The sequence below is a fragment of the Chrysochloris asiatica genome, unplaced genomic scaffold (assembly GCF_000296735.1).
Source record: "Chrysochloris asiatica unplaced genomic scaffold, ChrAsi1.0 scaffold00064, whole genome shotgun sequence".
Lineage (NCBI taxonomy): Eukaryota > Metazoa > Chordata > Mammalia > Afrosoricida > Chrysochloridae > Chrysochloris > Chrysochloris asiatica.
This window is the reverse complement of record NW_006408582.1, coordinates 3,149,837-3,163,851: the sequence shown is the minus strand read 5'-3', so window position 1 is coordinate 3,163,851 and position 14,015 is coordinate 3,149,837. Positions and strand designations below refer to the sequence as shown.

Genomic DNA, 14,015 nt, shown 5'->3' with positions numbered 1-14,015 from the left:
TACCACTCTTTCCCCCAAGGGAGTTGGCATGCCAATAGAGGCATTGCAGCAATGGTGATGGTGAGATAATTATGACAATGATAAGCACATTATTGACCGAGAACTTATTATGTACACATAATCTCATTTCATATGGTTAGGTTTTTTATTGCCTCCATTTCACAGAACATTGATGCTAAGAAAGGCAAGATAATTTGCACCAATGATTAAATAGCAAAAGCAAGATTTGAGCCCAAGTCTACCTGAATTTCTAGTCTGTGCTCTTAACCAGAATATTAGATTGTGTCCTTGTAGATGATCCAAGTTCGAGCTCTGAAGAACAGGGTCTATAGTATCATTGCCTTCGCCAGTCCAGGAATGCCCTAGGCTCCAGGTTGACAGTGGTGGCTTTCTGTGTTACTGTAAACAGGAGCTAAGTTCAGAGTGTATGACAGACAAGACGTGGTGTTACAGAAGGCCTAGGTACTACAGTCATAGGGCAGCAGGGGAGGCTTCTCATTAGCCAGATTGATCCTCCTCTAGCCAATCACAGGAAGTCTTGATGATGTCAGATGATCAAGAAGAGTGCTGCTGGTCATTCTCCCAGCACGCCTCTCAAAGTGGAGGGTGTCCTCATTCAAGCTGAATGAGATCACCCACTTTTGTCTCCATGCAGCAATGGATACTCCAGGAAGGGGATGTTCTCAAAGAGATGTTTGCTCTGCAATAGAAAGAGGACAGGACAGCTGCCCAGAGATGCAAAGCTGGGCAGAAGCAAGGGAAGCAGGTTTTCAAGCAAAGGTGGAGAACTCTCAGGAATCTCACCATAAACTCCTACCTGTCCCTAGGTCGATGATCAGCATGGCAGCCCCAAAGCAAACTTCCAGAACCAGATCTGTGGCAGCCAGGGCCATGTCGCTTGACCTGGCTCATCCTTTTGTTGGGCAGGCAGCACCCCAGCACCCCAAAATGTCTATTCCTTATAAGACATTCCAGTTCTACCAATTTAGCACCAAGAAACAAGAGGGCCAAGAAGATGATGGTGAGAAACAAATCTGCCAACAATGACGGAAACTCCAACCTCAGAGCCCTGATCTGACCCAGAGAGGTGATGGCAGAATCATAGGACGGGAGCTCAGAAGACTCCCTCCAGGACCTGATTTTGCCACACACGTCCCTCAGGCAAATCCTTTCCTTTCCTTAGGTTTCAGTTTTTCCATGTCAAAGAACTGAATCAGATAAATATTTTCCATAATTTGCTCCTTGGTCTCAGATAAATTTGAGAAGCACTGCATATGCTCAATTCTTTTTGGCAATTTTCTGAGCACATTCTCATATTAAGGGTTTGCCTTAATCTCATTTCATCCAATATATCTTAAACATCTCTGTCCACGGAGTACTCATATGTAATGCCTTCCACAGGGTATCCTGTGTAAACTGTTATTGAGAGAGATGGGTGACCTTCCCAGCATCCACCACTCATCCCATTGCAATCATTTGATTCCAATTCACAGTGACCCTACAGAACAGAGTAGAATTGCTCGGAGGCTGTAAATCTTTGTGAAAGCAGATTGCCTCGTCCATCTTCCACAGAGCAGCTGCTGGGTGCAACTGCCCTAGCTTTTTGGTTAGCAGCCCCATGCTTAACCCACTGCACCACCAAAGTCCTTTTGATGCTGTTGTTGTTGAGTGCCGTCGAGTCGGTTCCGATCCATAGCGACTCTGTATAGGGTTTCCGAGGAGCGGCTGGTGAGCTTGAACCGCCAACCTTGCAGTTCAAATGACTTTGCAGTCTGGCGCATTAACCCACAGCGCCATACCAGGACTCCTTGCAGTCCTTTAGTGGTGCATAAAAGGAGTCCTGGTGTGGCGCTGTGGGCTAATGCGCTGGACTGCAAAGTCAGTTTGCACGGTAAGGTTAGCAGTGCAACAAGAAAGGACTACAAATTTGAGCTGGATTCAAAAAGTTTGTGGAAACTTTTCATTATCTTCTAATTCCATTTCCCCATGAAGCCCCTTTGCAGCTAGCTCTCAAAGTTCTTGCAGTTGGATGACTAAAAAAGTGCCTTTCCACAATCAGGCAAGGTTTGAATTTCATCTGTGGTACATACCAGCTCTGTGACCCTGAGCGAGTCCTTTGACCTCTTTGAGCCTCAGTTTCTATCATAGGTAAAGTGGGAATAGTGACTACACTGTCCTCAGCGCGGGGAGTGCTGGGAGGAGTCTGAGGTTAGGCAGGCAAAGCACACACGGTGGGGCTCCCGTCTTCTGAGAGAGGCTACTGCAGGAGTCTCTGGTCCCTCAGGGTGAATGAGTTTAGTAGTCCTTCTCCAGAGCAGAAAGTGGGCCAGGGGCAGCACTGGGCACGCAGGAGTCGGCGTGAAGTGGCCGAGCCCCATTCTGCTGCCACCCTGGGCCAGCCCTGGTAGGCGCACAGGTATTCCGAAAGGTAAATCAGGCCAGGCTGCAGCTTGACTTGGTTCCTCTGCCTCAGAGCCAAGGCGGGGGCAACCAAACTGGTTTGTCAGGGCCACCAGTGGCACCTGGGTCCTCCTCCTCACCCCCATCTGGAAGAAGCAGCCCCTGCAACCACACTGCAAGGAGGCTTACCTTACTATATCTCCCTGAAGCCCAGACCCTCATACAAGGAGAGAATGAAAGAGGGCTCTCTGGTCCTAACCAAATGCCTTTTTGCCCTGATTCTGGAGCTGTCTGGTATTGCCATGGCAACCTCCTCCACCTCTTCTCATTCTCCTCCTCCACTCCTGTGCCTGTGGTCCCCTGTGCAGGTGCTGGCCTCCAGGGAGTTGAGGACCTTCTTCAGGAAGTTCCCAGCAGCCAATGCAAATGAAGACAACTCCCTATTATTGAAGAGCAACTTGCAGGCACAGATCTGTCTGTCCCAGTTGCCAGAGGCTTCTCCCAGAGACTTAATCCTTGGCTTTCTGAGTCATCCGGGAACTTCTCAACCTGGGGCTCATAGAGAATAGTCTGGAGGCCAACAAAGTTTGTCTCCAGCCAGCTTTGCACCATCATTGCTGGCAGCTAGAACTGGCACCATCTTGGGACTAAAATTTGCAATTCATCCATAGTGCTCCTTCCCTAGAGTCCCTAAGTGGCACACACAGTTAAACACTTGTCTACTAAGCAAATGGTTGGACTTTCACCTGAAGGTGCTTCCGGAGAAGGGCCTAGCTATCTGCTTCTGAATGGCCATGACCTTGAAAATCATATGTACAGTTCTATTTTGAGACACTAGGGGTCATCATGAGTTGGAATCAACTTGGTGGCAACAGTTTTGACTTTTATTTGTTTGCTCCTTCTCTAATAACCTGGGACAAGATCTGCACTTGTGTCATATCATCACACCTGGCTGAGGTCATACCCATGCCCATCCTTGGGTGACCATCAGATGCTAAAGTAGCTGGAGACATGCTTACTGATGGCACTTTGCATAACTGTGTCTCACAGGTCACCACCTTGATTCAAGTTTGGGTTCTGTGTGGCTGCTGAGGGTTTAGTGAGAGAAGACCAAGTGCTAGCCTTGCTAAACATGTCAGACATGGCCATCTGCAGGATGCAAGTGGCCCTGCCTGTCTCACCTCAAGTCACACTGTCAGCCAGGCTAGACGAGGAACATAGAACCTTCCAGCAAGGTCAGCTCCACAGAGCGCCAGAGAAGGTGCAATGTGTTAACTCATGGAAAACCAGTTGCCCCGACTTAGAGCCAGAGATGGCAAACATCATAGCCTCCTCCTCTCTGAAGAAGAGCTATGAGCTTCCCAATGGCCAAATGATCACCATCAGTTCCAGTGTCCCAAGGCACTCTTCCAGCCCTCCTTCGTTGGTATGGATTCCTGTGGCACCCACAAGACCACCTTCATAAAATATGGCGTGGACATCAAGAAAGACCACATAGACCTGGGTTTCACAGACAGAACGCAAAATGAGATCATTGCACTGGAGCCCAGCATACTCCCCCGGAATCAAAGTACTCTGGATCAGCGATTCCAGCCTGGCCTCGTCATCCACCTTGCAGCAGATGTAGATCAGCAAGCAGGAGCACGGCGAGTCAGGCCTTCTCATCTTCCACTCCAAATGCTTCTAGATGGGCTGTCAGCAGGTGCCACTACCTGCTGCATGAACTCTTTCCTGAATACAGGTTTGTCCTGCAAACCTACACACTTCATGCTAGTCTATCCAAAACTGGAAGGAGCTTTTGAAAATAATTTGTCCTTAAAGCCTGTATCTCCATATCAGTGCTGATTCATAGAACTTATTGCTGATCTTGGTCTTGTATTCAAGTTAGCTTGTCCCTTTGTTGTTAAATGCCATCCAGTCGGTACTGACTCACAACAACCTTATGCACAACAGAACGAAACACTGCACAGTCTTGGGCTAACCTCACAATTGCTGTCATGCTTGAGCCCACTGATGCTGCCACTTTGCCAATCCATCTCACTGGGCGTCTTCCTTTTTCTCTGATCCTCCACCTTACCAAACATGATAGCCTTTTCCAATGACTGGTCCCTCCTAACAATATATCCAAAGTATGAGAGGCAAAGTTTGGCCATCCTGGCCTCCAAGGAGCACTCTGGCTGCACTTCTTCCAACACAGATCCATTTGTTCTTTTGGCAGCCCATGGTACTTTCAACATTCTCCTCTAACACCATAACTCAAATGCATCAACTACACTACCAGAGCTCTTTCGCATGCATATGAGGTTATTGAAAATACCGTGACTTTGGTCAAGTGCACCTTAGTCCTCAAGCTGACATCTTTGCTCTTCAACACTTTAAAAAGGTCTTATGCAGCAGATTTCCCTAATGCAATACATCATTTGATTTCTTGACTGCTGCTTTCTTGAGTGTTAATGATTGATCCAAGAAAAATGAAGTCCTTGACAACTTCAATCTTTTCTCCATTGATAAGAATGTTGTTTATTGGTCCAGTGGGGAGTATTTTTGTTTTCTTTACATTGAGATGCAATCCATACTGGAGGCTGTGGTCTTTGATCATCATCAGTAAGTATTTTAAGTCCTCTTCACTTTCGGCAAGCAAGGTTGTATCATCTGCATATCGCAGGTTGTTAATGAGTCTTCCTCCAATCCTGATGCCACATTTTTCTTCATATAACTCAGATTTTCAGATTATTTACTCAGCATACAGGTTGAATACGTTTGGTGAAAGAATACAACCCTATCGCACACCTTTCTTAATTTTAAACCATTCAGTGTCCCCATGTTCTGTTCAAGCAACTTGGTCCATGTACTTGTCCCTTGGTTGTGTTAATACCCTGCACATATCTTTAATTTAAATCTCTAGTATTTATCCACCCTCCTCCCCCTGTCTCTGGGATTCCTTTATCAGATGTCCTGTCATCCCCCATTAGACCACCACCATCCATTTGGAGCATTCGTCTGATCTCTCACTTCTCATGTTAACACCTTTGAATGTCTCCACTCACATCTGCTGTGGCTCTTTACTTTCCTTTTAGGAATTTGATGATTCTCCCCAGAAACATATGCACACAAAATTCTGAATACAATTCCCTGAGGAGAGAAAAAGGGAACTGTCAATCTTGACTCTGATTTTTGGATGCCTTAAGGTTCCATGAATTCTAGTTAAAAGCTCCTAGTTACCATGATAAAGTCTAGATCTTTCACATGGCATAAATTAAAAAAAAAAAAAAAACAGTTGCTATTGAGCTAACTCTTACCTATGGTGACCCCATGTGTTTCAGAGTAGAACTGCTCTGTAGGATCTTCAATAGCTATAATCTTTTGGAAGTAGATCTCCAGGCCTTTCTTCCAAAGTGCCTCTGAGTAGATTCAGAATGCCAACTTTTAGGTTAGTAGCCGTTCTATTAAAGGAATCCTAGAAGGTGAGGAAGGTGGTTGTTGTTAGATGCCATTGAGTTGGTTTTGACTTAACAGAACCAATCACTACCCAGTCCTGTACCATCCTCATAATTGTTGCTATGTTTGAGTCCATTGTTGTGGTCACTGTGTCAATCCATCTCACTGAGGAGCTTCTTTTTCGCTGACCCTCTACCAAGCATGATGTCCTTTTCCAGGGACCGGTCCCCTCCTGATAGTATGTCCAAAGTATGTAAGTCAAAGTCTGATCATCCTTGCTTCTAAGGATAAATCTGGTTATATTTTTTCCACCACAGTTTTTTTTGTTTGTTTGTTTCCTTCTGGCTGTCCATACTATGTTCAATATTCTTTACCAACATCATAATTCAAAAGCATAAATTCTCCTTCAGTTTTCCTCATTCATTGTCCATTTTTTGTGTGCTTATGAGGCAAACCTTAGTCTTCAAAGTAACATCTTAGCTTTTTAACAGTTAAAAAATCTTTTGCAGTAAATTTGCTCAATGCAATGCATCACTTGATTTCTTGACTGCTGTTTCCATGGGCATGGATTGTGAACCCAAGCAAAATTAATTCCAAGCAAGATGAACTTCAATTATCTTTTCCATTTATCATAATGTTGCTTATTGGTCCAGTTGTGATGATTTTTATTTTCTTTATGTCTTCCATGTTTTCTTTATGTCTTGGTTCTTCATCAGTAAGTACTTCAAGTCCTCTTTACTTCCATCAAGCAAGATTGTGTTATCTGCATGTTGCAGATTGTTAATGAGTCTCTCTCAAATCTTGATGCCACGTTCTTCTTCATATAGTCCAACTTCTTGGAATATTTGCTCAGCAGATAGTGTGGGAGGGAAAAAAGGTAATTTGTGTCTGTTAATCAGAGCAGAACTCCAGCTTTGCACCACACAGGAACTCCTCCACAGAGTCCTTTATGATTGTCTTTCCCCAAACTTGTAGATCTTGTGGACCAAGGTCTCCTCTTGTCCCAATCCGGGACCCTCAAACTCCAACTCTTCATCTCAGAAACAGTAAACTATCTGTGACTCCACACACACTGTGCTCCATTGTGCCTCTGGGACTTTCCCCCTGCTGTCCCCTCTGCCTAGCAAGCCATTTTCAGACTCTTCTGCCAAATTCCTCCTCCTCCTTTGATATTTAGCTCCGGAGTCCTCTCAGGCTTAAAGCCTTTCCTGCCTTGGAGTCCCTACAGCATCTGGGGTCCAGGCACTGCTGCCGTGCAAGCACCTATCCAGTTTCACTGTGCTTCATACTTTATCCTCTAACCTTTTGGGTCCCGTTACCACTATGGCTGGATCCTCATTTACATTTTATAAGGGTTTTCAAATCTTTTAACATTATCTTGTAATGTCCATGTTATTGTTGTTAAGTACCATCAAGTTGGTTCTGACTCTTAGTGACCCTGTATAGGGTTTCTGAGAAGCAGCAGGTGAATTCAAACTTTCTCAAATATTTTTCATCATTGTCTCCCTGAGCAGACATTTCCTATCTTTTTGTTCCCTAATTGCCCAACTCCGTTAAATTTTATGAGTCCTTAGGTAGATAAAATTTGATCAACATTCAGCCATTTGTTGGCATAGAGTAGTGAGTGTATTAGTTGTTTTTTTGTTTTTTTTTAACATTTCAACTGATCAAGAGCTGATGGTACAGAAGGAAGAAGACTAAATTGCACCAAAAGTAATAGTAAATAAAAATGACTCCAGGAATTTACTGAATGCCAGATGCAATGTTTCAACAAACTCACTATTCTATGCCAAGAAATTTGGGGGAAAAATAATCTGGCCAATCAACTGGGAAAGACCCATATTTGTGCCTATTTTTAAAAGGTTACCCTACAGAATGCAAAAATTACCAAACTGTCATAAATATCACATGCAAGTAAAATTTTGCTGAAGACAATTTTGAAAAATGGTTGCATCAGTCCATGGCAAGCAGTTTCCAGAAATTCAAGCTAGAATCTGAAGGGGATGTGTAATGAAATATAACACTGCTGACGTCAGATGAATCTTGTCTGAAAGCAGAGAACACCAGAAAGATGTTTACTTGTGCTTTATTGACTATGCAAAGGCATTCCACTGTGTGGATCATAACAAACTATGGATAACATTGCAAAGAATGGGAATTCCAGAACACTGCATTGTGCTCATGCAGAACCTGTACATAAACCAAGAGGCAGTCTTTCAAACAGAACAAGGGACTACTGCGTGGTTTAAAATCAGGAAAGGTGTGTGTCAGGGTTGTATCCTTTCAACAGACTTATATAATCTGTATGCTGACCAAATAATCAGAGAAGTCAGACGATATAAAGAATGAGGTATCAAAATCAGAGGAAGAGTCATTAATAATCTATAATATGCATATGACGTAACCTTCCTTGCTGAAAACTAAAAGGACTTGAGGCACTTGCTGATGAAGATTAAAGAATACAACCTTTAGTATGGATTATAACTGTTGTTGCTGTTAAGTGCTGTCGAGTCAGTTCTGACTCATAGTGACCCTGTATGGGATTCTGAGAAGTGGCTGGTATGTTTGAACCACCGACCCTTCTGTTAGCAAGCCGCTGCTTATCCTACAGCGCCACACCAGGATAAAGAAAGCAAAAACCTCACAACCAGGCCAATAGCAACATTATGATAAATGGAGAAAATATTGAAAGTATGCATCTCATCCAAGTCATGGTATTTTTAACGGCCTCATATGCATGTGAAAGCTGAACAATGAATAAGGAAGACTGGCAAATTGATGCATTTGAATTATGTTGTTGGTAAAGAATATTAACAGTACCATGGACTGCCAGAACAGCAAACAAATGTGTGTTAGAAGAAGTACAGCCAAAATACCCCTCAAAAGCAAGGATTATGAGACTTCACCTCACTTACTATGGACATGTTATCAGGAGACACCAGTCTCTAAAAACGGATACCATGGTTGGTAAAATAGAAGGTCAGTGAAAAAGAGAAAGACCTCCAATGAGATGGACTGACAAAGTGACTGCAATCATGGGCTCAAACATATCAACAATTGTGAAGGCAGCAAAGGATTGGGCAGTGGTTTGTTCTGTTGTTCACAACAGTCACTATGAGTCAGAATGGACTTCATGGCACCTAACAAAAACACAACAATAACTCGGTCGTGTAAATGGTGTAAGTGGTTAACATATTCATTAACCTGTCCACCTGAGGATGGAGGGTCAAGTCCATTCAGAGATACCTCAGAAGACCTGGTGATCTACTACTGAAAAATCAGCCTATGGAGCACAGTTCTACTCTAACATACATGGGGTCACCACGCATTGGAATCGACTCATAGCAACTGGCTTATCCAATTTTAATGCCAATGTTGAGTCAACTTGGACTCATAGCAACCTTATGCACAACAGAACAAAACAATGCCCAGTCCTGCACCATTCTCACATTGTTACGTTTGAGCCCACGATGGCAGTCACTTTGTCAGTCTATCTTGTTAGGGGTCTTCCTCTTTTTTGCTGTTCCTCTATTTTCCCAAGGATGATATCCTTTTCCAGGAATTAGTTCTTCCTGATAACATGCCCAAAGTACATGAGATGAAGTCTTGCCATCATTGCTTCAAAGGGGTAATCTGGCGGGTACTTCTTTCAACACAGATTTGTTTGTTTTTCTGGTAGTACATGATACTTCCATTATTATTCACCGACACCATAATTCAAATACATCAGTTCTTTTCCAATCTCTCTTATTCATTGTCCAGCTTCCACATGTATATGAACCGACTGAAAATAAAATGACTTATGTCAGATGCACATTAGTGCTCAATGTGACGTCTTTGGTTTTTAACACTTTAAAGAGGTCTTTTGCAGCAAACAGATTTGTCCAACGTAATACGTTTGATTTCTTGATTGCTGTTTCCATGAGCATTGATTGTGGATCCAAGTAAAATTAAGTCCTTGACAACTTCCATCTTTTCTCCATTTATCATGATGCCATTTATTGGTTCAGATGTGAGGATTTTATTTTCTTTATATTGAGTTGTAATCTATGCTGAAGGCTGTATTATTTCATCGTTATCAGTAAGCACTTCAAGTTCTCTTTGCTTTCAGCAAGAAAGATTGTCTTCTGCATATTGAAAGAGCCTTCCTTCAATCCTAATGCCTCAGTCTTCTTCATATAGTTCAACTTCTCTGATTATTTGCTCAACATATAGATTGAATACATATGCTGAAAAGGATACAAGCCTGACACACACCTTTCATGATTTAAAATCATGCAGTCTCCCCTTGTTCTGTTCAAACCGCTTCTTGATCTATAAACAGGTTTTGCATGAGCACAATTAAGTGTTCTGAAAGTTGCATTCTATGCAATATTATCCATAGATTGTTATGATTTACACATTTGAATGCTTTTGCATAGTCAATAAAACACAAGTGAACATCTTTCTGGGACCCTCTGCTTTCGGACAAGATCTATCTGATGTCAACAATGATATCCCTCAATCCATGTCCTCTTCTGAATCTGGCTTGAATTTTTGGCAGCTCCCTGTCCATGTACTGCGGCAACCATTTAAAAAATTATCTTAAGCAAAACTTTACTTGCATGTGCTATTAATATTATTTGGTAATTTCTACATCCTATGCAGTAACCTTTCTTAGAAATGGAAACAAATATACATCTTGTCCAGTTGGTTGGCTAAGTATCTTTCTTCCAAATTTCTTGGCATAGAGTAGTGAGTGCTTCCAGTGCTGCGTCAGTTTCTTGAAACATTTTGATTGATATTCCATTCATTCCTGTCACTATGCTTTTCACTAATGCCTTCAGTGCAATTTGGACTTCTTCTCTCCATACCATCAGTTCTTGGTCATATGATACCTCCTGAAATGTAGGATTTAATACCATAGATATAGTTTTGATTATGTATTACATACATATCTGCTTCACACATAAACAGAATGCATATGCAATTATTCTTTATTTATTGTTGTTGTGTGCCATTGAGTCACTTCTTTCTGATTCATATAGTGACTCTATGTGACAGAATAGAACTGTGTCAAGAGGTTTCCCAGCCTGTATTATTTATGGGAACAGATAACAAGGTCTTTCCTCTTAGGAGTCACTAGGTGGGTTTGAACCTCCAAACTTTTAGCTAGCAGTTAAAGAGCTTAATCACTGTGCCATTAGGACTCAAAATAACTAAATGATTAAATAAGTTAAATTAAACATTTTAAGCTATCAATATTTAAACTACTGAGTAACTCAATGTAATTTCTTGTTGTAAATTATAATCTATAGAACTGCATATGCAAAGAAGCAATTTACATAAAAACATAATAGCAATGCAATCGAATTCTAAAATATCATTCAAAAATTATTTTCATAGCAAAATTATTTTTTTAAATTGCTTTTAGCAAAGTTAACCCTTAAGTTTCACTTGACATTACAAAATAATTAGCTAATGAAAGAAGTAAAATACCCAAGAACTAGTCACTGGGATCCCTGATCTTGAAGTTTAGCTAAAAGTTAAAAGTTCAGTTTTTCCCAGTGGTTGCACCATTTTACAGTCCCACTGGCAGTATAGGAAGGTCCCAGTCTCTCTACACCCTTGCCAGCATTTGTTTTCTGTTTTATTTGAAATTTGTTATCAATACTGAGATAAGATGATATCTCACTGTTGTTTTGATTTGCATCTCTCTAGTGGTTAATCAGAGTCCTGGTATACTGCTGTGAGTTAATGCACCAGACTGCAAAGTCCTTTGAACTTCAAAGTCAGCAGTTCAAGCTCACCAGCTGCTCCTTAGAAACCCTATAAAGGGTTGCTATGAGTCAACTGACTAGGAGGCACTTAACAACAACAATGGCTAATTATATATAGTAGGTAGCATAGTGGATTTTATGTTGGGTTGCTAACTGAAGGGTCAGAAGTTCAAATCCACCAGCAGTGTCGTGGGAGAAAGATGAGGCTTCCTGTTCCCATAAAGATTTACAGCCTGGGAAACCATATACAGGGTCGGTGTGAGTCAAAACCAACTTGATGACTCACAACCACCAATGGCTAATGATCTTGAGCATTTCTTCATATGTTCGTTTGCCACCTGAATGTCTTCTTTAGTGAAGTGTCTGTTCATGCCCTCTGCCCAGATTTATATTGAATTTTTTGTCTTCTTGCTGAGATGTTGAAGTGTTCTATACATTTTAAATAGTAGTCCCTTTTCTGATATGTCATTGTCATTTTTTTTTTCCCCAGTGTGGGTTCTCTTTTTGTTTTTTTGGTAAAATCTTTTCATGTGCATAAATGTCTAATTTTCAGGAGATACCTGTTTTTGTGTTTTCAGTTATGTTTGATAGTGTATTTATGACATGTATGAGAGCCCTTAAGTTTGTCCCTATTTTTTATTGACAATCTTTATATTTCTAGGTTTCATATTTAGATCTTTAATCCATACTGAGTTCGTTTTTTTTAATATGGTGTGAGATATGGTTCTTGCTTCGTTTTTTGCAAAAAAATTTTTTTTGCAGTTTTGCCAACACCATTCATTGAAGAGACTATCTCTTCCCCACTTAATGTGTCTTTGGGCTGGTGCAGCATTGTGTTTGCATCAGACTGCAAAGTCTCTTGAACTGCAAGGTGGCTGGTTCAAATTTACCAGTTACTCCTTGGAAACCCTACACAGGGTCACTATGGGTCGGAATAGACTCGACAGCACTTAACAACAAAAACAACAATAACAACTGAATATCAACTGACCTTAGATGGATGCATTTACTTCTGGATTCTCAATTCTGTCCCACTGGTATATATATGCCTTTCAATGTACCAGTGCTAGGTGTGTTGACCACTGTGGTTGTGTAGTAGGTTTCCAGATCAGGAAATGAGAGGCCTCCTACTTTGTTCTTCTGTTTTAGTAATGTTTTACTTACCCAAGGTCTCTTTACTTTCCTTATAAAGTTATTTTTTTGTCTCTTTAAAGGATGATGTTGGAATCTTGATTGGGATTGTATTATATCTATAGACTGCCTTGAGTAGTGTTGACATTTTCACAATGTTAAACATTCCTATCCATGAGAATGGTATATTCTTCCATTTTTGTATGTCTCTATTGGTTTTCTTGTACTAGTGTGTTTTGTATTTTCTTTGTATAGGTATTTTGTTTTTCTGGTTACATTTACTACTGAGTATTTAATCTTTTTGGACTCCTGGTATGGTGCTGTAGGATCAGCAATAGTAAGTGAACCTAAAGGTAGGCAGTTTAAACCCACCATCTGCTCCTCAGAAACCCCATACAGGATCATTATGAGTCACAACAGACTTGACAGCACTTAACAACAGCAACCATATTACATCTTTTGGATGGTTATTGTAAATAGTGTACCACTTGTCTGTCAGTTTGTCATACTGCAGTGGCTTGTATGTTGCTGAGATTTTGGAAGTTATGCCATGGGAATTTTAAATACCAGCAAGGTTACCCACATTAAACAGGTATCAGCTGAGCTTCCAGATGAAAACAGACTAACTAGGAAGAAGGAAAGGTGGACTACTTCTGAATATTTAGTCACTGAAATTTTACGAATAGCAGTGGGACACTGTCAGTACTTGAATATTAAATACTGAAGCATAAAGAAGAGAACCAGAATATTGTCATTTATAGTGCCAGAAGATGAGACCCCCAGGTTGGATGACACTCAAATTATGACTGGGAAACAGCCCTTCCTCAAAGTAGAATTGACTGTGATAACATAAATGGAGTAAAGCCTTGGGGACCCACATTTGTTGATGGGGCACAACTCAAAATGAATAGAAACAGCTGTAAATATCCATTAATAATTGGAAAATGGAACATATTAAGTATGAATCTAGGAAAATTGGAAATTGTCAGAAATGAAATGGAATTCATAAATATCAATTTTCTAGGCCTAAGTGAGCTGAAATGGACTGGTATTGGCCATTTTTAATCTGACAATCCCATGGTTTACTATGCCAGGAATGACAAACAAGAATGGTGTGGCATTCATCATCAAAAAGTATCATGATGTGTTTCGAACTACAACTCTGTCTGTGATCAGATATTGTCCATAGGCCTAACAAGCAGGAAAAAGATGAGGCTTTCTGCTCCTGTAAAGATTTACAGCCTCAGAAACCCTGTACAGGGTCGCTATGAGTCGGAACTGACTCCA

General features: G+C 41.2%; 1 protein-coding gene across 1 annotated transcript in view; it reads left to right on the top strand.

Moving 5' to 3' along the window:
• The first annotated feature begins 891 nt into the window (after positions 1–891).
• Positions 892–14,015, top strand: part of LOC102841351 (chromosome unknown open reading frame, human C8orf74) — a 35,275-nt gene continuing 22,151 nt past the window's right edge. Inside the window, exon 1 of the mRNA XM_006864426.1 lies at positions 892–1,021. Within this exon, the coding sequence (XP_006864488.1) occupies positions 892–1,021 (130 nt within the window). The remainder of the gene's footprint in view (positions 1,022–14,015) is intronic.